At 36.1% G+C, this 26,388-nt stretch overlaps 2 protein-coding genes across 7 annotated transcripts; one reads left to right on the top strand and one right to left on the bottom strand.

Moving 5' to 3' along the window:
* Positions 1-591: 591 nt before the first annotated feature.
* Positions 592-3,735, top strand: LOC105059677 (rhodanese-like domain-containing protein 15, chloroplastic). The gene is given in 7 exon segments (XM_010943074.3): positions 592-844; positions 921-1,013; positions 1,137-1,241; positions 1,374-1,447; positions 3,423-3,493; positions 3,593-3,698; positions 3,701-3,735. Coding segments are annotated over 7 exon segments (543 nt in total). The 5' UTR covers positions 592-785.
* A 1,013-nt stretch (positions 3,736-4,748) lies between these two features.
* On the bottom strand, positions 4,749-26,209 carry LOC105059676 (serine/threonine-protein kinase STY46-like). Of its 6 annotated transcripts, none has more exons than XM_073250361.1 (16): positions 26,187-26,209; positions 24,998-25,112; positions 24,338-24,438; positions 24,114-24,233; positions 21,744-21,801; positions 20,566-20,676; positions 18,285-18,335; positions 14,281-14,456; positions 14,101-14,208; positions 13,005-13,078; positions 12,692-12,867; positions 10,534-10,629; positions 7,236-7,316; positions 7,094-7,147; positions 5,116-5,250; positions 4,749-5,031 (listed from the first exon to the last, which is right to left on the bottom strand). In XM_073250361.1, exons 2-16 carry the CDS (start codon positions 25,103-25,105, stop codon positions 4,954-4,956), a joined length of 1,527 nt encoding a protein of 508 aa, XP_073106462.1. In that variant the 5' UTR covers positions 25,106-25,112; positions 26,187-26,209; the 3' UTR covers positions 4,749-4,953. The 6 variants fall into 6 exon arrangements, 5 of the variants coding, with proteins under 5 accessions (XP_073106462.1, XP_073106459.1, XP_010941372.3 ...); XM_073250358.1 differs by lacking the exon at positions 26,187-26,209 and adding an exon at positions 25,505-26,026 and having other exon boundaries at positions 24,114-24,230; XM_010943070.4 differs by lacking the exon at positions 26,187-26,209 and adding an exon at positions 25,505-26,025.
* Positions 26,210-26,388: the final 179 nt, after the last annotated feature.

The raw sequence follows: 26,388 nt of genomic DNA, 5'->3' as shown, positions 1-26,388 counted from the left end.
AAAGAACAAGGAAAGAGACTATTGGATCTCTTTTCCTAACTTAGTAGCATTGGGTTGGACTTTCTATTGAATTTTCTTCCAGCTCGAATCCTGTAGAAAAGGAAAAAAAAAGCCCTTCGACTGGCCATCTTTAAGCATCAGCGGTCCCCATTTTCATCGCGTCCCAATGAATTCACCAAGTACGACTTGGGCAATGATGAATAAACGTACTTTTTTACTGGACCGCATATCCACCATTTGTCACTATCAAGTCTCGGCATCAAGGGGTCTTTATCTCAGCCAGAGGAGAAATTCTTATGTAGACTTGACCTACGATAAAAATATTAAGTTAAAAAAAATTAAAATTAAAATTATTTTTAATTGATGAAATAATTAAAAATTAAATTATATTTTATTAATTATTTTATTAATTTTATTGATTATCTCATTGGTTACAATCTCAACGCACAAGCAAACAGACCCTACTCCAACCTATTCTTCCACTCCACCAGCCTCTGGTACTCGATAGTTTCCTTCCGAGTTCATCTCGCCAACCTAATAAAAACGCCACCCACTCTTCAATGCCAACAGCCCCATCTTCGTCCTTTTCCTCAACAAAAACGAAGCCAGACGCGATAGACGGCACCCTGCTCGAGGCCTCATCCCCTCAATCCACAACGTAACAAAGAATAAAAGCTATACCTCGGTCGCGTCACACACCCCCACACCGTCCCATTTTCCATCCACTTCCATTCCATTTCCTTCTCTTCTTCCATTCCATTCCGTTCTTCCCATCTATCAGCACAATGGCCTCCTACTCTCGCGTCTCTCTTCCTCTCCTCCTCTCTCCTCCACCTTCCAAAAGGTTAGTAGCTGTTCATTACCTTTATCTACTCTCTTCTTCTATCAGCATTCGTTGTCATCAAATCTCTGTTTCATAGATTTCTTTCGATGCCAACGTTTCTCTCGGCGAAGCATTCTGGACACCAGCATGCAGTTTCCGGCGCACAAAACGGTCGGCCAGGCTTCCTGCGGTATGGAGTCAACTGTAGTTCAATGGGATGGGTTTGTTATAAGTTTCTAATAGCTACTGTTTTCTTTTCTTTTTTTTGTTTGTTTAATTCTAATTTTCTCGAGAACTGTGATTACTGCATTAGATCTGTGAGCAGCAAAGGGTGTCCAGAAATAGTGGTCCCAAAATCGGTGCCGGTTCGTGTTGCTCACGAGCTCCTTCAAGCCGGTTATCGCTATCTGGACGTCCGGTAATGATGATAGTATCATTTGTGCAGTCAGTATTTTCTGCTTTTTTTTAGAAAAATTTTCGCTTGTCATAATAGGAGGAAGAAAAATTAAAATAACATAAGGAAGTGATGTATTATGGGATGGTTTTGTAGGAAGGTGGATGAGTTTAATGCTGGCCATGCAGTGGGTGCTAAGAACATCCCTTACATGCTCAAGGTTGGGTCAGGTAATGCCTGGTTGACCAATGTTTTCCGTATGCTTTTAGTGTGTAGTATAATTTCCTCTCTTTTTTTTTTCTCCTGTGATTATGCTCTTTTATCTGATTGATTTGCGATCAGTCTTCATGATTATGTTTCTATAAAGAACAAAAGTGATTTGGATTTATAAACCCTTCCATCTTACAGTTAATTGTACACCTCTGTGTAACTTTGTCTCAAGGATTCTTCTCATTGATTGTAGATTATATTTTAGTGCATGCTGTGCCAAAATTGTTCATACTTTGGATCTTACCAACCACAAATTGTTATTAATAGCCAAGGGGCCCCTTGTACATTCTAGCTGAATTCATGCTTATTTTTGAAGAGCATCCAAAGATTCTGCATCAGAGTCACATTTATGTTGGTATGTATATCCAGAATGACAGACTTCAATATATATTAATTATATCAGAATCGCACTTTTGTGGATACCTCTTCTCCCTCTTGTTCTTGTACATTATTCCCTACTTTTCTACATGTAATTATTTCACTTTAATAAAATTTTGGTGACTAATAGCTTCCATTAGTCTCCACTTCCCTCAAAAAAAAAAAAAAAAAAATTATATCAGAATCATGGGAAGTGTACTTGCGCTGACATCAGGAATGGCATTGTCTTCCTCAAGATTTAGATTATGACAACTTGACTAAGAGCTTTTAGATGCTTTTGAACTTGCGTTTACATCCATGTTTAACTGTGGTCTTATCAGGTCTTATTGGCACTTCTAATGTAAGATTAATGTGTTTTCCATGTTTTACTCTGCTCTTTGGAAATGAGATGAAGCTTTTGTACAAGAAGTGTGAAGAAATAAGGAATCTGATATATAAACACGGAGGAAATTGTAGGGAAAACAGAATGTCACAACCTAATTTTCATACTTTAGCTTCGAGTTCCTAATATAGTCTCATGGAAAGGAAAATAACAATTATAAGCCAGTTGTTGGTGCCTTGGAGGAATTTACTTGAACAACATGAAATTTACAAATTGAAGTTAAAAATTGAATTTGAGGTGTGCTTACATCATCAATAGTTCCTGGGCATTCTTTTGCTTGGCTTAATATCATTAGTAATCCTCCATTGTGAAAAAACATAGAAGCTAGTCTAGAAATGAAAATTCTTGAACATTTGTTGTCAGCAGATTCAGCATTAAAGCTAGGTTAGGTGTTCATATCTATGCATTTCCTGTTGCATTTATCTGAATTCAGGTTTATCTTACGCACAAAGTGAATGATGACAGGAATAGATGAGACCGACTGAAAGACATCTAGGAGAGGAAAATATGCAGAATTTAAGAATTAATGATGAAAGAGCATTACCATCTTACTCTGTGGCTTAGAGTTGTCATGGCTGTTGTGTTCCTTTTTTTTTTTTTTTTTAACCATTGTGTATCTCTTTATATCATTCTATAAAAGAAATGGATGCTATATAGTCAATTTACAAACATTCAAGTATGCGATAAACTGTGAAGCATACTGCTCTGAATCCGGAACCGAGCATAAGGGTCTATAATGTAGCAAGGCTTCGTATACAGGTTTAACATTTTATACAGTTTCTACAGCATGCCATTTAGCTGCTTATTTATTGGGTAATGTAGTATATTCTAGATCAAATTCCTTAAAATAAGTTGAGTGGAGAACGGTATACAAATCAGTGGTGCACCATATGAAAGCCTGTCGATATAACATTGCTTCTTGTGCAGGGCTAACAATTTTATGTAGTTGTTTGAGAATGTCATTTAGCTGCTAATTTATTGGGCACTGTAGTATTTGCAATTGTAGATCAAAATCCTCAAAAAAGGTCGAGTGGAGATACATTGCAGTAGATTTTATCATAAATTCCTCCAATACTACTTTTGGTTGACAAACTACTGGCATTTTTTTTTTTTTTACTCTGTGGTTCACCATTTAAAAGTATCTTCTCATTATTTTCTTCCTCCTCTTGGTTTAGGGATGACAAAAAACCCTAACTTCTTGAAGGAAGTGTTAGAAGTTTTCAGAAAGGATGATGAGATAATCATTGTATGTCTGCATGTTCTAATTTTTCAACCCTTGCCCTCAACCTAAGCTACTGGCTTTATGGCTTTTCCTAATTGGTAATTGCTCACATTTTGCCTGTAGGGATGCGAGAGTGGGAGAATGTCACTCATGGCTGCAGCTGAACTTTCATCTGCTGTAAGTACAAGTTTAACGACACGCGTTGCCTCTGTACATGTAATAGCAGACAATTACAAACAGCAGAACCATATATCTCCGAGATCTAAGAAATCCAACATGAAATATATTTCTGTACTTGGCATGAAATCATGTGATCATTCCAGTATAGTCATTGTCCCTGCACTGAGACACTCTTTCATTTCCTCAGGGTTTTACAGGCATTACAGACATTGCAGGTGGTTTTTCAGCATGGATACAGAATGGACTCCCAATCGAGCAGTGACACCGATCAGGCCGGTACATGTATGGCTGTACATGCTTCCAGGGTGGTAAAATGAGACATGAGGGGCAGCTTCTTGATAATGGTTTTGGAGAACAAATACTTCAACCTGTCATCATCTAATTTTCCTTCCTAATAGTTGTCAGCCTCTTGGGCAGAAATAAAATGATCCACTAGCAGCTAATAATCAGCAGATGTGTGTATAGATTGGAAGTACATCTGCATGAAGAAACTCCATTTGCTATGGTAAATTTCATGAAACTAATTAGGAAATATATTTAGCTGTCTTTGGTGGTGTATCTAAATATTTGCTTGCTTTATATTATCGTGCAGATAGTGATGCTTTATCAAAGTTATAACCAAGTTAACAACTAAAATCAGGTTCTGTAGCCTAGGTTATTTTACATAAGATACAGCAGTTCATGTCCAAATATATTAATTTTCTTAAATCCATCATTTGCAGATTTTAGAAAGTTAGCTTACAACATCCTTGGTACCATCCAACAAAAATTGTATGAGCTTCAGAACCCTGGATTTCAAGTCCCTCGACACATTTTCTCTCTAATACGGTTCAATAATGTAACAGATCCTTTAACAGTGCAACACTCACATATGATACATTTTGGAAAGAATATCAAGCACTAGACAAAATATTTCTTAAGATTTTATTACAGTTCACAACTTCATAAAATATCTATTCCACTAAAGAAGGACAAATAAAGGCTCAGAACAGCCCTCAGAAGTGTCAGGCCGAAAAAGTTAAAAGAAACAACGAACAACCGAAGAACTATAACCGACTTTTTCTTTGAAAAAAAAGATCACCAACTCATGCACTCAGAATAGGCAATCTCTTTTTGATGGCATTCCATTCGATGAAAAATAGACATGACAGCAGTTAAATGTAAAAGGAATTGCAAATCAAAACTTAGAACAAAGAACTAGGTCTTCAGATTAAATACTGTACAGTTTAAGGCACAATCCTACCAAAGACCAGAAATTGCCCATGATGAGATCATACAAAATGTGATTCACAGACATCTCTCCTTCAGTGGCCCCGCCTGAGAACTGAGAGAAACCCACCCGATGACTTTTCCTTGCGATGATCCTTGGGTTCATCACTGACCTGTTAGGCATAATTCATAAGAAAAACCCTAAAGGCCCTTTAAGGAATTGAGAGGAGGGGGAAAAACAGTCTTCTTTACTCAACCTCCTTGGCTAGAAGTTGGAGCATCTCCAATATTTCTGAAAAATCTGGCCTTTGAGCTGGGTCCTGCTGCCAGCATTTTTCAAGCAGTTCAGCAAGTTTAGGATGGGTATGCTTTGGTATGGTTGGTCTCAGGCCCTGCAAACAGCAGAGAACGCCACCATTTTCGCAATCATGCTCAGCTAGCATCGAAAAGGAAATAGGTGAAAGGTAGAAAAGTTCTGATGCTGCAGAGATTAACAGCACACTGTGATCAACTTCAAGAAATTTATAGATCCTGAAAGATCTAGTCTTATCTAGTCCATCAGAAGGCCATACATTTTTATAGATGTAGCCATGAAGACAGGTGGAGGCATAAACATATAATGCTGTGCATGCCTTCATTCCAAGCAAACTTACTTTTAGGTATACTACCCTTAAAACAGAAGATGCACCATTCTTAAACTTACAACCCGCAAACTACAATTTATTTCCGAATAAAAAACACCATGTTTCATGCTTGTATTAAATATTAGTCACTTACAATAGTAAGATATAACTCACAACAAATAGAGCACTGTATGTTCAGTGTGTCAGGTTGAGTAATTGTTAAGAGAAAGATGAGTGGCTCAAGATATACACACCTCTGATCCAAGTATACCTACCTGAACTATGAGCAGCACACTGCTAGATGCTTTGAGGCAAACCATTCATGAACCAGATGTGATGCACGAGCAACAAGACTATGTGACCCTAATGTGTGTATAAAACTGTTGCCTATACAACCGTGGATGTCCAACATGTCTCATAGAAACACTATTATTAATACCAAGAAAAAAAGAAATATACAGTTCTGTGACGCTAAAATGTTCATTTTTTAATATAGCAGCCTCTGTACGCTGAAATTTTCCAAAGTTGAAAAGTAGGTGATTCAATTCATAATGTGAAACAAGATTATTGGACCACTTATTGTCCACAATGTAACATTTGACAGAGGGAACTGAAAGATTTGGACTAGGTAGCATAACTTAAAATTTTCCAAACATGAATAACTAACGAAGCAAAGAACCCGGTATATCTAAAATTTCTTAGCCCTATTTTCCAATGTTCGCTATCTCAGTACCAGACCCTACATTGGTACGATCCTATTATAATGTCGGTATACAGTTCGATACGGCATGAGATACTGTACCGAGTGTCGATACAGACGAGACACTATATTGGTACAATACCAATACTGTATGGTACGTTCCATACTAGGCGGTATGGCAAACAATGCTATTTTCTTTATACTTAATTAAGCAATGCCGCCTTTAGCTTGAAGGAAAAAAAAGTTATTTTATCTATTATCCAAGTCAAACAAAATTCTAACATATTTCTGTTGTCCCTGTAATTATCTTACATGTTAAGGTTTTTGATTTTGAGTTATATGTAAATCAAAGTGACTTGTTAAATAATATGTTAAAAAATATATAAAAAGGGTAGCATGGTCTCCTGCCATTCCAGAGTTAGAGAGGGTTAGATGAATCATGAATGTGTGTGCAGAAATGAATGACAAACCCTTCAAGGAAAAAATTAAGATTGCATGAATAAGAGACAATTATTGTAGATGAAAAGAAATTTGCATTCGACCACATTTGTTTTGCTCTCTCATTCAAGAGTTGGAACAGATTTTAAATCATTTAATTGCTCAAGAGGCCACAGCTCAATGCTCTATATTGTTTTCTAGTGTAAATCTCAAAAATTTTTGACACAGTTATCAAGTAACCAGAAAATACATTTCCAGAAGGGCAACATCCACATGGCCTGTCGCAAAGTTGATATAGCAAGTTAAAGTTTTTAAGCATGTAATGGCTAATTACATTTACCTTTATTTCAAGTTTCAACTGTCAGATACATTTACTAGGGGATTGAAAAACTATAAACAGAGAAAATTTGCATATGATAGCTATACTGAATATTTGCACTTTGCATAATAATGAAAATGGAAAATGATGCTTACCTTTTGAACCACACCTACTGCTGCTTGTAGTGGTGTTAGGTACTCATATGGAAGCTAAGCAATAAATAAATGTGATCATCAGCTTAATTGAAAAGTTGCACTTGTTATAAAGACCAAGAAACAATGCCATACACTGCATTACCTTTCCTGTTAGCAGCTCCCACAGCAAAATCCCAAAGCTAAAAACATCAGCCTTGTGATCATAGGGCTTGTGTTCTATGACCTACAAAGTAAACCCATTCTGCTTGGAAACTTATTGGAAACTAGAGCCTAATATTCAAAGGATATGGGGAAAATATCAGATCAACAAACTGCATAATAATTGAGGAAAAAAGTCCATTTGAATGGCTAGGATAAGACAAAAATAGAAACAAATCAAATTACATTACATTTCATTCATTCTCATCTTTGATTTGTTCTCATCTTAGTATTAGTTTATCATGGTCTTTTATAGTTCCAGAGGCACAAATTAAGTAGGTCTAAAGAAGGAACATAGTCCCTAGAAAAAAATTCTATTAGGAGCTTGAATCTCAAAATACTCTTCAAGACTTCCATATACCACAGATAACATCTTCATTATTTCATAAATGCTTAATCGATAGAACAAAACTTTGCTATCAGATACCACCAAAGCTCCTAGTCCTTGTTCCATGCTTAGAGTTCAGTTAATTTTATCACCATTTTAATTTACAGGTACAGTATACACAGTTCCTGAGGGCACTATTACCTTTACCTTGCTTATCCTCCAAATGTTGCAGACTCTCAAATAAACTATGCCAATTGTAATAACAAGATCAGCTGAAGAATTGTTTTAATTTCCAAAGACAATGTCACCACCTCAATCACATAACATGTATAAATCTTTAATTCTAACGTGAAACTCTCTAACTTAAAATTAACTGCCAGACGTAAATTCAGTTCTTAGGATTGTGATTTTGAAACCACCATACCAAACTGAAAACCTAATCTTAACATATCATTCATTTCTTTAATTAGCATATAACTATGATGCTGTTGTGATATGACATAGCCTCTTCTCTTGCCCCTGGTCAGCCATGTTGTAGATCAGATCCTCAAGCTCAACAACTTAGGGCAGTCCCACATAGGCTCTAAGCGGTCCATCACCATATGGGCCTTTCTAAGCAGGTAAACAGACTCAAATGGTATCCACCTGCAGTTGATAGTTGCCTACCTCCAGCAGAATTGAAAAGCTAAAAATCAGGAGATCTTCCAAGGTGAAATCATCCTTCCATATCAGAAATCTTTTGATTTACTTGGTACCATTCAAACTCCTCTCATCTAATGGGCTTCCCAGAACCAGCCAAGGTATAGGTGTATGTTGACAGGGCAGTAAAGGCACATAGTGCAGATACCTGTGTGCGCCATTTGGAACTAGAAAGGCAAACTACCTGGCTAGGTTAACGGTCTTGGTAACCGACCCATGATGGTACAGTGTCAGTACACCTGGGTACAGGATCAGATTCACGTACCGAGACTCAATACATCCTCCATACTAAGTTTCAGTTCGTAACAGTACAATAAGGTACACCCAGTATGGGGCAAGTATATGGCATGCCTTGCTACTTGGTGCCACACCCATTCACCACAAGATCACCTTTCTCTCGCCAACACATGCTAGGAAGGTGTAAACTTTGCAACGGACCGACTAGGAACAACAATATGGGTAAATAGAGACTCAGTGGTAACTTGGATCGATTGAGGTCTTCCCAATTATCTATACTTTGTCCAATCTCTCCAGAGATGGGAGGTCATGCCCTAAATTTTGAGCCCCCCACATATTTAGAGGGAGGAATCATGTAGCTAATGCCCCATGGCCAACAACGCCTGCCAATCAAGGCAACCAAGGGTTCAGATGGCCAACCATCCTGCTGAAATATGGTCCCCAGATGTTGATGAGTCTAGCTTATGAGCAGTTATAACCAGAGAGTTCTGGCCCTTTGGTTCACAAAACAAAAAACAATGCTCAACTTAAGGCTCTTCCCTGAACCAATTTTGGTAACAAAACCTAGGTTGATCCTCATTAAGGCTGCATAAGCACCAAGAAGTTTGAAATTTCAAACTAACAATGGCATAACTTGCTCTTGCAAATCATAAATCAAATGACAGTGAGGTGATGTGAGCATCAGATTAGCAATTCCTACAGCAACCATATGTAGTGCCAAGAAAGACTTAAAAGTGCAAACAAGAAGAGCTATTTCTTCAAATCAAAGAGTGGAAGTGGATAGTATCAAACAACTATCAAAAAAGATAATCATCCTCCCGGACAGCAATGAACCAACTAACACCGCCGATGTATTGATAATATTATCAAATGGGCCATAGAGCGGGATCATGATAACAACCATGGTCCAATCACTGACATCACTGCTACAAAGAAAACTGTAAGGATTTAAAGTTTTACTATGAATGGCAATCCAGATCTTTTCCAATTAAATTATATACAGGAAAATGTGAGAGGAATGATAGTGTTTGAAACCCACATGAATGAAGTTAAGCCTGTCATGAATAATGCAGTAGCAAATCAAAGAAAATTCATGAATTCAAATTATTTTAAGATTGGTGAAGATGCTCTGCAACTCATCTCCTATGTGCTAGTTTAATAATCATGTATACTAGTTATCAGGCTTCTTATACCATTAGCTAACATCAGCCCCTTCAATCAGTTCCTTAGGTCAGACCTTGCTAAAAATCACCACCATATTATGATCCACTTAATACTGGATATTGTACCTATGAAGCATACAGATATAGTAGATTTCAGATTTTAAAATCCAGCTGAAATCTCAGTTTTGGCATGGCCTAGTGCTCCTTGAAAACATTACAGTTACTAGGGGCTCTAGCCCCTTCCTACACCAATTTCACAGCTTTTTCTTGACTTATAAGCCCCTTTCCTTATGCAAGTCTTCTGTGGTAATCATAGGAGTAACGAGTTGCGCATACCACCTGCCACTAATATCTAAGTGCATGACATTATGTACTTTGTCCATATAATGATATGCAATTGACATTTTGCAACATGTACCAGCCATGTTAATACCAAAGGGTTTCTATATATTTCTCAGCCATAACTTTAAGTATAATGCTCGCTTTGCAGGATAAATAAACAAATAAACATAAGCATACATGCATGAGGCATCCGGACATATACTTTAGTGATTGGACTTTTTACATCTTATATTACTAAATATGTGGATTTAAGGCAATACCAGTACTTACATAAGTGTCCTAAATATTGAAAATGGCCAAGTTGCATTTTTCAATTTTGTATAATATCTGCGTTGTCAATACATCAAACTTCATTCTGTATTACATAATTAACTTCAGACATACCATGAGTATATTTTCTCATAATCTAAACAACTGGTAGAGATTTCAACTAAACATTAGAAAGAAGTAAAAACAGACATCTGAAACAGTACCTCAGGTGCCATCCAACGATATGTTCCTGTTTCAGCAGTCATAACTCCAGATTGAGATTTAACACGTGCAACACCAAAATCTGCAACTTTGACAACCTGCGAAATGATGACTCGGTGAGTGAAAAACAAATGAATCAATATAAGTTAAATAGAAGCAAAAAAAGGAACAGCTAGAATGACAGGGAAAAAAAAATGCAACAGAAAATGAGGTTTCTAAAGACCAAGGTAGATATAGTAAAGTTGGTTGGTCCTGATTAATATAGTAAAAACCAGTCTAATATGAGTAATCTCAAAATCTTATTGCATGCCTTTTCGCATCCTGTTATTGCATAGTGTTCCTAAAGCATCTCCATTTCTGACACTTTCCTGTTTTCATCATTCTGTATTAAAAGAGCTGAGGCATTGAAACTCTTTGAGCCCGAGGCATGGATCTGAGGGGCCATAACATGGTGCAAGCATAAAGGCTTGGGCTGACAAACGCAGTGCCACAAGTTCAAGTCCTGCAGCAGCTATGTTGACAGAAAAAGATGCCATAGATTAGAACTGTCCCTAATTAGCCCCTCCCAAGACCTGGGAACACTGGGATCATAAGTGGGTAATGACCTTTTAGGTGTTGAAACTATTTTCTTGAGGTCAGAACATATTCTGCCTAAAGTTGCACTTGAGCAAAAATGCACTAAAAAATAGATTATCCAACAACTGAAATATCGTCTGATGATAAGTGGGAAGACCCCTGTAACTTCCGATGGTGGAAAAAAAGAGCTAAATGAAAGGTATCTGTTTCAGCAACACAGCCTGGGATGCAAAAAAAATATATCACATCTTAGCAATACAACACAGCTGAACATAAGCCATGTGACGAGGGTTACAAACAAAGTTAGTAGCGGTCTTGGTCTACCATCATTTATAAGCAATAGCAGTGTGAATTAGGTATGATGAGAACAGGAAGACATGCTTTACACAAAAAGGAGGTAGGAGCAACCAGCCATTGCACTGTGCACGAAACACCAGCTATTGCCCCCAAAAATAGGTTCTGACTAATAAACTAAAGCAATTTACGAACCTTTTCAGGTTGATTAGGAGGTGCAGAAATAGATAGAACTGAATGCAGACAGTACAGAAAAACATCTCCTAAAGTATCTCACCACAAAATCGATTATGCTCCTGCTGTAGTATCGACACGTTATGGAATTTCAGGTATCTGTGTAATTGGTCCTAAGCTCATGGACTGCAGAGCTAATGGATTTATTATTAAAAAAAAAAAGAACAAAAAGAAAGAATGGTTAATATGGCTACAAGAAGCAGTAGTTACATAACTGGTTAAAACTTACTGTATTCCATAAATAGCACTCTAAAGAACACTGTCGAGAAGAGAAGCTCGTAAAATCAGCATCAAGTCCATTGCTTTGATTTCCTCATTGGAACATGATGATGAAAGATAATGATGATGAAAGATATCTAGATCAAGATATCTAGATCAAGATGCACAAAAATACTTCTTCTCAAAAATGATGCAAACAAGCAATCTGCTCCAAGCAAATTTGAAGAATATAATGTACAATAACTATCCAAATATACATTTAACATATCAAAAAGAACAAAGAATAAAAAATAAGCTATGCCAATCCCCCAAATCTGGGTAAGTAGAGAATAAATATAAATAACATGGTAACCCAGAATGAAGGATTCCAACTCAAAAGTCAAAATGATAATTGAGCATTGGTAGCACCAGATAGTGCATTATCTAAAAATATATATGCACAAAATAAAAGAGATAATTTGTATCAAAACATCTTAGTCAAGTCAAATTTGCATTTACAAACATGTGATACAATGAATATATTAGCTGCAGATAACTACAGACCATTTTTGACTCTACATCGGTCTGCTTAGAGTAACTACAAAGTCTGTAAATATAAAATATTCACATGAACATGTTGTAAACAAACTCAAATGGATCTATTAAACTTGTCTTAATTAATAAAATAGCAGAGAAAAGCTTCAAAGATTCACCACTGAAGAACCTATAACACATTCAGCCACAATTAGCCATATTACAACAGCGATTAATTAGGGATTGGACTATATAAGTGTACTTGGTACTAAGAATACAAATAGCACATCTCTAAAAACAACAGCACGTATTGAAATTACTTGCCTCGTTTTCATCCATCAGAAGATTGGCAGCCTTTAGGTCCCTGTGGACAATATTATTCTGGTGCAAGTAGTTCATTCCCTTTGATACATCAATTGCTACCCTGAGCAAAGCTGGAAGCTTAAAAACACCTTTCTGTTTATGAAGAAAGTCATGCACACTTCCACCTGACATAAACTCTGAGAACAGTACATAAATGGAAGCTTCAGCACCAGCAACCAGCATTAAAAAAAGAGCATCTCCATTGTATTTCACGCATGACAAACTATATAGAACCAATTGCCATCCATCCTCAAAATTTCTTAGATATTCATACCTGTAACAATACATAAGTTTGCAGGGCTGCTACATGCACCAATAAACTGCACAACATTCTTGTGGTGAACTTTTCTGCAAAAACACGAGCATAATGAGGGGAAATCAAAGTCGATCGAGAAGAATTTTGTGTAATAGAGAGCATATTTCAAAAAAGAAAGATTGTAGTGATCTACATTCTCCAACTAAAATGCTAAAAAGCAGATGCAACCCTATCCTCTTCCCTTGTGGTGTTGAGACATGTACTTTCATTATATCCACTTATAGACATTTGCTCAAACCTATAAACTTTTTAAAATCGTTCCCTACAAATACCATTCAGATCTTCAAGTATTTCCATCTTGTAGGTTGTTTTCTTCAACCAGCAAGTAGGAGGATAAGATTTATTTGAAAAAATAACATGATACTTCACATTACTAAGTAGTCAGCAGTAAAAGGCTTGTTTTTGACTGACTACAAAAAATGTACAAGCACATGCAAAGAGACAAGTTACATAAACAAGTTGAGCACAACTTCGTAAGACAATAACAACAACAAGAATGTCAAACAATGCACAATCTTTCCAAGCTTCTTGTTTCCCAATACTTTAGAAGCCTCAGTTATGGTCTTAAACATAAAGGGGTTATCAAAGATTGAGGCATACTTCACCCTGAACTACATATGAGCCAATATGAGGGTATAGAGGAGACATCACTACTTCATGGATGGAACAGACAACATCTAAATAAGTAAACAATGTCTAAAAGGCTAAAGATATACAAGTGAAGACATAAAGTACTTCCTGCATGTCATTGTAATTGTGATAAAAATTTCTAATGACGTTGAGTTAAAATATTGTACCATGGTGGTGGTCCTTACCAAACAATTTGCAGCCCAAAATATGACAAAATTAAGTATGATAAATTTAAAATATGGCAATGCAAAGCACAGACATGTGAATAATTTGTTTACTTTGTATGTGGAACATGATTAGCACATCAAAATATGAACCAGCATCGGGACAATAGCAAAAGCTACTTATTCTATCATCCAAGAAGTGGTGAGATGATAAATAATTCATACTCCAGTTGAAAGCAAGTTGTTCTCTTCTAACAAACCTCATAATATAGACTTCCTGAGCAAATTCTCTCTGCATATCTGAATTTATATGCTCAGGCTTGAGTACTTTAATAGCAACATCCTGGCTACAGTATGTTCCCCGGTAACTGGAAGAAGACAAGTAATCAGGCAAGGAACCATACAAAAGAGTTCTGTGTCAGTCAACTGGTAAGACTTACAGATCACCATATGATCCAGATGCCACTTTATTTCCAAACTTCAGCAGCCTGAAATCAATTTCCCACACATCAGTCCCATCTGTAGGTGCTACGACATGGTCTGGTTGAGACACCTCCCCAGTTTGTGCATTTTCCAATATAGGAGACCATGAATGAGCCTTTGAACATGCTTGCTTCTGTATAACATTTCATACATTATTCAGAGATTCGAGAATTCCTAATGTTCAAAGAAATGCAAACAAATTAAATTTCAATGAGTGCGAGAATACCAAGAACGACATAACTGAGAAGCTAAATGAGATTGCACAATGTTGATATGTAGCAAAGCAGCTTTATTTCTCAGACTTCCTTTTCTATACTTGACATGAATATTTCAAGATTTAATAGCCCATCAATAAATAAAAAGTGAAAAGCTACAGCTTGTTGTCAAAACCAAATAATGTCAATGAAGCCATTTCCATACTATTATTACTTAGATATACAGAAAATAATGTATATATGAGTACATAACGGACCAAACAGTTATATAAACACCTCCTTTTCAACCATTGGTCTGTTTACTTTGAAAAAATAAAAAATGAACCCCAGATTTACAATCGCTTGTCCATTTTTAATTAACTTGATGGACCAATATTACTGGTCAGACAGAATAAACACAAAAGAACAGTTTCTCATTACCACAGATAGACCAAAATAGCATAGCATCAGAGCCATTTCACATTCCAAGAACTGGTTCGCTATAAGACAGATAGCAAAGTCATAACTTTTCTATCAAACCCTCAAATCACAATTATTTTTTTTTTTGTCACATCATCATCCCAGGTGCTGATAAATTTCTATACAGAAATGCCACTCTGTGTGAGATCAACACCTTTCTTTCAGGTGAAAACACAAAATTAGTAATTTGTTGTAAATTTAAAGTTGTTTTCCAATTGCTTGAGTCAAAATTACATACTTAGATCCCACCATATAGTGAACATAGAATGAAAAACTGCTTAATAAAAGAAAGTCAAGCCCCCAAGGCCCTAGCCAAATAATTAAATTTACTATTTTTGCCAACAATAATAAAAAAAAAATTAACAAAACCATGTTTTTAAATGCATTGTTTAGGATTCCCTGGAAAAGATAATGAAAGTAATTTCAAAACATCAAGGCCACAAATATTGTGGGAATATCATTAGAGAATTCAGATAAAACATGGTTCAAAGTTCCAGCTCAAGCCATTTTGCTAAAAATAGTCAGTTGATCCAATATATAATTAGTAGTTTAAAAGAAACAATATCAGACAAATCTCATTCAAAATTTCAGCTGAAATCAATGCAGGTTTTGCTCAGAAAAACAGAACCATGAAAAAGTTGCACATAGCTTTTAAATAAGTTGGGATCATTCCATTTGAACTGTTTCAATTTGCTAACATTCGTCCGTCATATGTTTAGGGCTGACCTTCCAATCATTCTTTGCCAAAAAATCCCATTAAGGGCCACATTCAATCATTCATTATCACAGTGTCGCTACAATGTGTTCCACCTCATGATTTTGACTTATCTTAGATCGCCCTCATCTATGTTCAACCTTCACAAATCTGAGCTTCTTCCCCTCTTCACAAAAGCCTCCTCAAGTTTCCATTGCACATGGCCTTACCTTCATCATTTTCTACCACTTCACCTTTTAGCGATGCAACTCTTATGCTCCTTTAACATGCTCATTACTCACCTGTTTCTTCGTAAATACACCACTCATCCACATTTAGTCTTCCATGCACATCTTACATGCCAAGACCCTAATTATTAGCCAACAGACTAAATCATGCAGCATAAAACAACTTGTTGTTATATAATCAAATTTTTCTGAAATTCCAAGGCACTCATTAACAACAACATAAAAGCACCCCTCCCCTGCATCAACCTAGATCTGATTGTATTAAGAATCCAACTTTTGTCTCTAAAGCATAGACAATAAAAATTCTGCTAGCAAGATTTACCAATCAATACTGTACCGTAGCAGATGTACCATACCATACCAGTACCGAACTGGTATATAGTCTCATATCATGCCAATAGTCGATATACCTCACCATCTCGTACCATGCCACATACCGACACTATAATAGAATGGTATTGGTATGGGTCCGATACCGAAATGGCAAACCTTGTCTGTTTGAGTTTCAAGGCACCAAAAAGACCATAAAAGCACCTCTTCATTGCATCTACCTTGTTCTAATGTTTTTTCGAAAATCCATATTCATCTCTAAATCATATAGCATATCAATTCAAAAATAATAATACTACATAGCAACACCAAAAATGTTAGAAAAGAAAATTTCAAAATTCACATATTGATAGAACTTATTACTTGACAATTTAATTACCTAAAAATTTATTAAGGTTAAGACAATGGTACTTTTAAGAAAATGTCTATATGCATTCCTTGTAGGTATGTTGATGATTAATTTCACCTCATACAGCAAAGAGGGGGAAAAAATCATGTTGCTGATGTTATAAATGTGAAACAGCAATACTTATGTCATGTCAAGGGTGTTTACAAATGAATCCAACACCAGGTACCCCTCACCCTACCCCAAATGAGTGGGTGCAAGCTGGATTTGCAAGTTTTATACATGTGCTACACATATCAAGAACCATATTAGGAGTGGAAGAGAGGCATTAACCAGTGCCATAACATACCTAATAATGTCCTGATTATTGTAGCCAGTTTGGTTAATACTATCTAAACAATAAATCATCAGTTACTTGACCTAAGCACAGCCATCTAATGCACAGTTGGTTAATGCAAATATCATAGAGCAAGATGACAAAGATGATAAGCCTATAGAATGGAGGTAAGGGTGAGGAGGCATTTGACAAGGAGAAGATACAAACTATAGATACTAGGACACCTTTACCACAATCAAGGAAAAACAAATAATGCTAGTCGGAGGATTTGGCACATGGACATTGGGCCATGGAACTTAGCCTAAAATAAGATGTTCCTCAAATAACTAAGTCCAATCCACACCTCCAAGCTGTGTCAATCATTGGATTAGCCTGTTCATACTCTAGTTATATATTGTTCTTTTGACCTCATGCTCTGTCATTTGCAAATGCGAGAATAGTTCTTCCTGTGATTCGAGAAATGGCTACAAGGTTTGTGCAAAGAATAACACTCCAGCAAAACACAACTTACTAATTTGGGGGAAAAAATTCAATGAAATTAGTTCTTTAGAACCTTATTTTTAATGCAATTTTTCATATTCCAAATAAGTTTTGGATATTCTTTTTTTTTGCTAAAAGAAAGTAATTGTACATTAATTCCAGCTATGGGTAAGCTCCACAAACTTTTGGAAAGTTCCCCCAAATCAAAAAATTCATCAAAGCCAGAAAGTATCTAGTACTGTCCACAATCCTGATGATTGCTCAATCAAAAACCAGCCTCATTATCCAAAGGCTTAGTTTTATCTCATCAAGAAATCGAATCAGCATACAGAAATATCTTTTAAGTCCTATAAAAGATGGAGGAAAAAAAGAAAAAGCAAAAGAACATTTTTGGTATTGTCAGTGCTATATTCCAGAACAGAACGATAAGAAAGAAAGTTTACCAGGATGCATAATTTTCCAAAAAAGGAGTCCAAGAACATTTTCAACCCAAAAAAAACCAAAAAACATGAATAAGTGGTTCTTTATGTTCCCCCAAATATCATCACCATGGAATGTTTTCTAGCAAAGGGAAAGATATATCTTCAGAGTAAAAAATACAAAGTGAAAAGGTCATCGATTATCAAAACAATGCTTATGATGATCATTTTTCCTTTTTATTAACAAGAGCAATTGTTGCAGAGTTTACATATATTTAGGAAAAAAAAGGCTGCAGTGAAAATAAGGATATGAATATTAAAATTCACAAGTTCTTTATTTAACCCCATTATCTTCATAGTTTGACTAGTACGAACAAAATAGTTGATCAGCAAGCATTTGCCGGGTGAGAAAAGATAAAAAGAAGAACATTACCTCAATCTTCTGAAATTCCTTCTGTAATGCGTCCCTAAGCTGCTCCGTTTCCTAAACATTTTCCATGAACAAGTAAGAATTCTTTCTTTCTAGAAAAATATAAGAACTGTCTCCTGACAACTATGTGATGATGTGAACGGTACATGTCATAATGATAAGCACATTAATTTTAGCCTCTTAGACATACTCATAGAAATACTTTAATTTTTTTAAAAAATAAAAAAAGCTCCAACAGCTTGCATAATTAAAATACCACAAACAAGGAACTCCACTTAGCACGTAGAAACATGACATTACAACGTATCAGTGACCAAAGATTGTGTTGTACCATAAAGCTTGAAAAGATCAAAGAATGAAGGCTAAGAGAATGTACGTGTTTACATGTACTCTCACCAAGGGAATATGGGGGATATGGGGGATCATTCGTAAAACTCAGCAACCTAGGAATGTGATCTATGGAAAGCCTTCATAGAGACATAGATGCAACTTACTAGTCTACACATAACAATAATGAATAAGGTAAAAATATTCTTTTTTTTTAAAAAAAACTGTTGCCTTAGCTGTCCAGGTGCTCATCTAGATAGCGACCTTAATGGCCATCTAGATGCATCCTTGTTTTGCATCAAGTTGGCTTATGAGGGAATAAATCAACCTACGAATTAGTATCGTAGGTCACAAAATTTGGTACTTTCAATTGACTTAAAACATCTTACTTGATACATGGTTCATTTTCTGGATTGTAACTATTTTTTTCTTTAACATGTATCCTTGTATTATTAGATTTTTGAGTTTGCTACTTCTGGGCTACCTTGACCTCTTGGAAACCACCTAGGCACCTGCCGAGGGCTTTGGTGCTAAACAGCCCCTTCACCACCCATTTGCTGCTACAGTCTTTAAAAGAATAATGAGAGAAGTGAAAAATTATGTTCCTTCAGTATATGAGCCAACAGGCAATTGAAAATTTACTGCAGCCATTATATGCTCATGCACTGTGGCCTATTTAGACATGTTATTTACTGGCCCCTTCCATCAACACCATTACCAATACTATGAGCCTTCTGTAACTTCAAAAAATAGCACAAATTATCGGTTCGAGACCAATAATTTCAACAAAATGAACATGCAACTGATGGCATCAATAAATATTAAACCTCATGTTACATCTGACCGATGCAGACAAGCATGTTAACACAGATTATAAACAATCCTTAACCAGGGCATGTATGCAATTTTCTTAATTTAATATACCTGCAGTCATGTGCAAGGACATCGAACATTTTAGCACAATGCACCTAGACCTAGATGCAGGATCCAGAGGAATGTTACATCTCGCACAGTTGCAAACAATCTTTCCACCCAAATAATTGACAGATTCTTGTAAATGCTGGAAATTTCATGGTCTCCAGATTTTTAAAAGTAGTTGATGCTGTTAGCTATATCTGAAATTGTAGATAACAATTTTTCGAACAATTGTTGATTTATAAATTATAATTACAGTTTAGAAATTTCAAAATTGGAATTCTTAGATGCTTGTAAATTTACAAATAAAATAAGAGATTCATCAACCATAGAGTTGTTTCTGGATTAATTCAACATACTTAGCATGCATGAAAAATCTTGCAAAAGTGAAGTACAAAAGAACTGCCTCACCATTGACTCTTATAACATTTCTTTTGTTCCTTATCTCACCAATTTCACTATTCAACTCTTATATTCTCCCTTAGAATTGTAGAGTGATGATCAGAAAAGGTGCTATTTGATTGAATAAATGTCAATTTCTCAGTCAGTTTATTTATCCTGGGAAAACAAATATAATGCAGACATATTTATTCATGAAAGTTCAAAGAAGTTCTACCAATCTAAAAGCAAGCAACTGTTGTATATTACTTCCCATAAGTGTTCTTCCCACCACCTACAAGTAATATAACTGTCTTTACACACAATACCAGCTTACAGAATTATAGACTGATTCATCCATGGAAACGAATGAGGTTAAGGTAATTTTCACATCCTCTATTTAGCATTAACAAAAATAATGAATTAATCTGATTATATCCAAACCGCATGGGTAGAATCTGACTAGAAATCAATAAAGGCAACAAGTTTTTACCGAATAATGGATTCTTAGCAAAGTGCATTCAGTATAAAGGACATATAAGTAATAATAATAGTGTTTGTTGAGTTTATTATTAAAACAAGCATAAGAATATATCAAGCATGTTACACAATACCAATTGCCACATCAAGAGCTGAGATTTAGCATAAGCATTTTAAAGAATACCTCATAATGCCAACCATCAACAACAAAGACATCTAACGAGTAACCATCATTTGTTGAAAATGCATGTGCTTCATGGATGTTAAGGCCAACCTCAGCAAGCAACGCAGTCAGCTGGAAACAGAAGAATACTGAAACTTTCACTAATCAAGTGTATAAAATAAACCAATATTAACAAAATGCTGCCACTCTTCTTTCAAGAACTGGCTAATATTATTTCTTGCATAAGCACTTAGTAGCCAACAGAACATTCTGCTTCTGCAAAAGCAGAAACTTCCACTGCCATGATTTCAGGGATTTTATACATTTCTACAATAAAAACAGACAGTAGTTTGTATAGATTGGTAAATTGTAGTTTCAAAATATTAAAAATGAGAATCTATAATGGTTTTGATTGGTATCCAAAGATACATCCATAAAAACTAGAATTGTTCGATTTAAGTCAGTGGTTTGTTGTTTTTATAACAAGACTTCTATAAAATCTTATTAGAAAAGCAAATGCCTGTCCATTTTCTGGAAACCGAATAATTTTTTAATGCAGATTGTTATTCAGTAAATTTCATTTTTTTTTTCCTTTTTATCAGTGAGATCACATTGACTCACTTGGCAGTGTGTCTCTCAGACAAATATCATGATGGCCTGGTGTAACTGCCATTGATCATAGAGAATAGGAAGGTGTATTCTACTTGCCCCTCATTATCCTTTTATCATTCCTATTCTTGAATACATCAGCAATTTTAGTTCACAATAGGAACTTGTCGATAAAACTACCTACAAATGGTCCAAAATCCTGTTCATCTATCCTACATAACTTTCACTCTTCATGCTTTCAGATTACCCATGCTTGATAATGTTAGCTAATCTTAAAAATTAAATTGCTGAATAGACAATGACATGAGTTATTTAGCAAAAAAAAAAGCACAAGTATGAGTTTGAACAACAACAATAATATATATCTGAAGCATGCAAGAACAAGCATGCTGACATTCCTCTTTTTAAAATAAATCAAAAAAATCCAAAGAACTTCTACTACTGTCAGCTTATCAGAAAGTGAAAACAGCTACCCTCCTGTTGAGAGACATGAATAAATCGCCAATGAATTTATCAAACTTTTAATTAACAAATATATTTGGAAAAAAATGATGAGGAATGAACCCTAAAATGGTAATAACTTGGTCTACCTGACTGAGAAGCTTTGGCTTGTCATCAGTCGAAAAGGTGATTTCATGCATGGGCTTGCTGGATTATCAGAACAAACACCAAAAAAATGAGTATTTCAGTGCAGATAGATATGATGCTCATGAATAAAGAAACAGTTGTCTTCAAGTGAGAAAAAATTACTTACTCAAATGAACAGAAATGATAATCATATGCAAATATGCTGAGGGCAGATGAAATCACACAGCCAGGTTGCGGTATATATTATGACTCACAGGGGCAGAAACAGATAATATAACACAATGCATAGTAACAACGAAAATGGGGCAGCAAGCTTTGGAAGGTTAAAACCAGTAAAAAAACCAGAGAGTCTATAACTCATCCATGATGAAGGAACAAGCAATGATCCATCCAATAATCAAGAGGTATACTAATATAAAAATTTTGATAGAGAACAAAATCCTGCAACGAATCAACAAATCGCATATCGTGTAGGGTTAAAAACAAGCAAGAGCACCATAACACTAACAACTCCATAAGGTTACATGGAGCAAAGAACAACAAGGCTGACAAAGGATAACAAGAAGTTCATTCATATGCATGAAAGTAAAACAGAGCAGTGATAAAACAACTAAATACAGAAGGCAAGGAAATGATTAGTGATATAAGAATCAAAATAATTATGTCAAGCGGGAACCAGCTTTATATGCTTGTATTCTTTTTCATATTAAGGTTATACTATGATCCATTGATCTCTGCAATACCATATGAATTTTTTTTCTACAACATCTAGTAAATTATCTTGGTTCCCCATACCTCTATGCTGATCCCTCAACAATATTATGCAATCCCTTGCTCATCTTTCTTGAAATTTAGTTGCACATTGACACCATCCCAATTGGTTCTAACGGCTTTATTCGCAGATTCTGCAGGATTTCAGTTCCTCTCATGTCCCCATTTCTACCCTGTTTTTTCGGCTTTCAGCACTCAACAGTTCAACAGCTAACACATTTAATGTCTAGCCAATGTTAATGTACTAAAATTCCAGACAATATCTATTGTCCAACTATTTATTTCAATGAACCAGAAAGGATATTGGTTAACCCTGACCAACTATCAGTCGCTCATCTTACAGAGTACAACAGTGAAAATTTTTGTTAGCTCAAGGATCCTTGGTGTGCAAGTTGCCTGGTCAAAGACATTACGGCAACATGGCACTACAAATCAAGTCAAAGGTCAAGTACCTTCAAGCAAAGTGGAAACTAAAAATTAACCTATTTTATCTTCATATTATTTCTCTTCCCTGTAGCACAGCAAGGTCAGCTACCTTAAACATGGAGCTGCTTAGAGAGGATCCAGCCTATGAATAATCAATAGTCCTTAGAAGTACAGTTATATAACATTTTAAAATATATAATGGGTAGATGAAATATGGAGATAATAGGTACGGTTGCTTCATTGTGACCCGGGTGTCATGGATTCAAAACACACAAACATCCTCTTCGTAATGGGGTTAAGGTTGCATACATCTGACCTTCCCTAGACCCCATAGTATCGGGAGCCTCGTGCATTAGACCTCCCTTTTTAGGGAACTTGATAATAGGTTTCTTTACTAGTACACACAAAAGGGCAATCTAGATCTACAACAGATACATCATTACTTCTGCAGGAAGATTTGCATTTTAATAATACATGCAAAGGTGAACATAAAACACACTTTGAAAGTGCAGTGAATACTAGAATTGAAAAATCATTGAAATTAATGAAATGGTTCTAATTACAGTCCCACACTATTCCATCTATGAGACCAACATGACCAAACAAAAAGTGAAATTTCAAACGATTATCTCTTTTCAGGAGAGAAATGTAATCAAGCAGCTGTAAAAGAACTTGGATAGAACTAAGTCAACTTTGAAAACCACTAGAGCTTTGAGTATCATACAACCAGACTGCTCCTAGACAAAGGGAGAGCTAGATTAAAACGTGCTAAATTTTTAAGACATGCTTATCCAAATTGTGAATTTGAAAGAAGAACAAAAAAGAAATATGCAAGTTTTTAGGACCTGCTTATTCAAATTGTGAATTTGAAAGAAAAAAGAAATTTAAGCACAGATAAAGATGTATTAAAAGAAGATGATTGAAGGATATTTTTACCAGTTTATGCAAGAACTAGCTAGCTTAGCAAAGAATTTAAGATGATACATTGGCATGCTTGTTACAGCTGATTTTAGCATTTTAACCAGTAACAATGCAAGTTTTGAATTATATAGTTATTCTCAGATTATAATTTAGATTTTCATCTAATAATTTTCCCAACATCAAAAGGACTCAATAAGTGAAAATAAAGGGAAATATGCATGAAGAAAAAAAGAGGACTACTAGTCAAGGTTTACCTGGTAAAGCATACAAAGGCATTTGTAGCACTATCTCCGTCTTGAACATATTGTTTGCTGGCTTCAAGGGCAAGCGCCTCCAGATTCGGTGATGAGCCAAAGGCCGGAGGGGGGTGACTGCTGAGGATCGTAAAATATACAAGTTTCCAGAAACTCATTGTGAATAAATAAATGCATCAATTGGAAGGCAAGAATAGCATGGACTGGTGAAAAGAAGAGATAACCTTTGCTTGCTAAAGTAATTTGAAGTAGATCGAGCATCTTCCTCCCCTGGTTTGTTGGAATCAAAAAAATCAGCTCGTTTTCCATCAAGAATTGGAGACACCTATATATGAAAAAAAAATATACCATTATGCAACCAACAAATACAAGAGCAAGGCAGTCATATCATTATATTCATACAAACAGTAACCAACAAACTTATCTTGAAAAGCTTCATAACAATATCATCAAATAACAGTAACAGTTCAAAATTGGAACACTATGAAGTGATAGACATAAGAACAAGACAGTGGTTTGGAACATGGTATTCTCTTCTTGGTGGAAGAGATGAAAATGAAGAAAATACATTATAAGTCATGTTCTTGCATGTTCTGACCCGCCAGTGCCGTAACAGTGACAAACTAAAAAAAGTATCAGGATTCAGTGAATTGTATTCCCCAGACACCAAAATAAGAACTTCACAACACTAACTAACAGATATAAGTTAAATGTTTGAAAAAAAATTGTTTCACCCAATACTCGAGCACTACCCACAGAAACCATTTTGGAGATAAACCCCAGCAGATAACCGTCAATAATTACATTAACCCATATTGACCAATTGAAAAAAGAAGCATAATTCTGACGACCCTCAGCAACAATTAAGCTGGCTGAGCTTTTACCTGAACTAATCGGACTGCAAAGGCAGGCCTATTGGCAGGATCATGCGCCAGCTCCAACAATTTCATATGCGTCAGAACATCTTCTGCCCTCTCCACATTCACATCCATAGCATAGCTGCAAAAAATAAAAATGCAAAACAAAGAAAAAGAACAAAAAGACTGTAAAAATGACAAATTAATTAGGGTAACAAAGAAAAAGAAATGTCCCCATAAAACCGATTCCAAGAAAAAGTCAAGGGACAAAAAAAATACGACCACTCCAACCTAAATCGCTACACTGACAATTGGATGAAACTAGGGAGCATTGGAATTTCGAAAACCATAGACCAAAACGGTTAAACCGATGCCTGCACTTCTATAAGCAACTGCATGGGTTATTTGAACAGGAGCGCTGATCAAAGACGAACAAAATCTCAAGGTAACAAGGCGAAAGGCAAGAACTTTTCAATCCTGAACCCATAAGGAAGCTTTCAAATCGACAAAAATATGGATACAAAGGAAATCTACCGGGCGGGGAGGCGATTGAAGTGGGCCCAAAGCTCGTCCTCGAAGGACGGCGACAGGGCCTCCGGCCGCCCAGCCTCCCTGAGGCGGCGGAGCACCTCGTTGTAGGCCTCCAACTTGCGCCGCTGCTGCCGCGGCCGCGACGCCTGGGCCGCGTCCGCAGCCCGACTGCCACAACTATCCGCGCTCTCCTCCGTCGCCACCATCCACGAAACCACCCACAAAGAGACAGAAATTAAGAAGAGAAACCCGACGAGGTAGACAAGAAAGCTACCGCTCGCACCCTTTTGCTCACAAAATCCCTCCTTTCTCTAGGATTCGAGGCGGAGATCGAGTTGTCGCGGCTTCCTATGTTCCGCGTGAGCCAAAGGCGAGTCTTTTATCTCCTTAGAGCGAGAAGGAAAAATGGAAGCGGAGAACCAGAGATGGATGGAGACCTGGATGGGTGACGAGGTGGAGATGGGAATATGGGCAACGGGTAAAGCGAGGGCAGCTTGCGGAGACGATGCGTTAAAATTTTCGAGCCACTTTTCACAGGAAAAAAAAAATAAAAAGAAAAAAAAAAAAAAAAACAACGCTACGCAGCCCAAAACCACCACCAAACACGTTCCCTATAACGCTTCCTTCCACGTGACCATAAAGAATTGCAGAATTCAGGCAATTATATGACAGAAATCAGCCGCACCTTACCGCATCTTGGAGGCAGAAAAAGGACCGCGACGCCTAGCTTAATATTAGAATAGAGAAATTCTTTGTGCATCCGATGCAGGAAGTTCGACGTGTTTATAGGATCCATCCGTATGATTATTATTTTTTAATATATATTTTAATATTTATAATTTTATTTTTTATTTAAAAAATTTTAATATTAAAAATATTTTTATTTT

This window comes from Elaeis guineensis, chromosome 16, assembly GCF_000442705.2.
Source record: "Elaeis guineensis isolate ETL-2024a chromosome 16, EG11, whole genome shotgun sequence".
NCBI lineage: Eukaryota > Viridiplantae > Streptophyta > Magnoliopsida > Arecales > Arecaceae > Elaeis > Elaeis guineensis.
The sequence above is the reverse complement of the archived record's forward strand: the minus strand, read 5'-3'. Positions and strand labels throughout refer to the sequence as shown.

Bases quoted from the DNA above. Each gene is read 5' to 3' on its own strand.
- LOC105059676 (XM_010943070.4), bottom strand. From the start codon at position 25,707: ATGGTGGCGACGGAGGAGAGCGCGGATAGTTGTGGCAGTCGGGCTGCG. The intron at 24,234-24,337 runs GTTATCTCTTCT...TACGATCCTCAG, and splicing joins AATTACTTTAGCAAGCAAAG to CAGTCACCCCCCTCCGGCCT. The intron at 14,457-18,284 runs GTAATGTTCTTC...AATGTTATACAG, and splicing joins AGGAATTTCAGAAGATTGAG to AAGCAAGCATGTTCAAAGGC.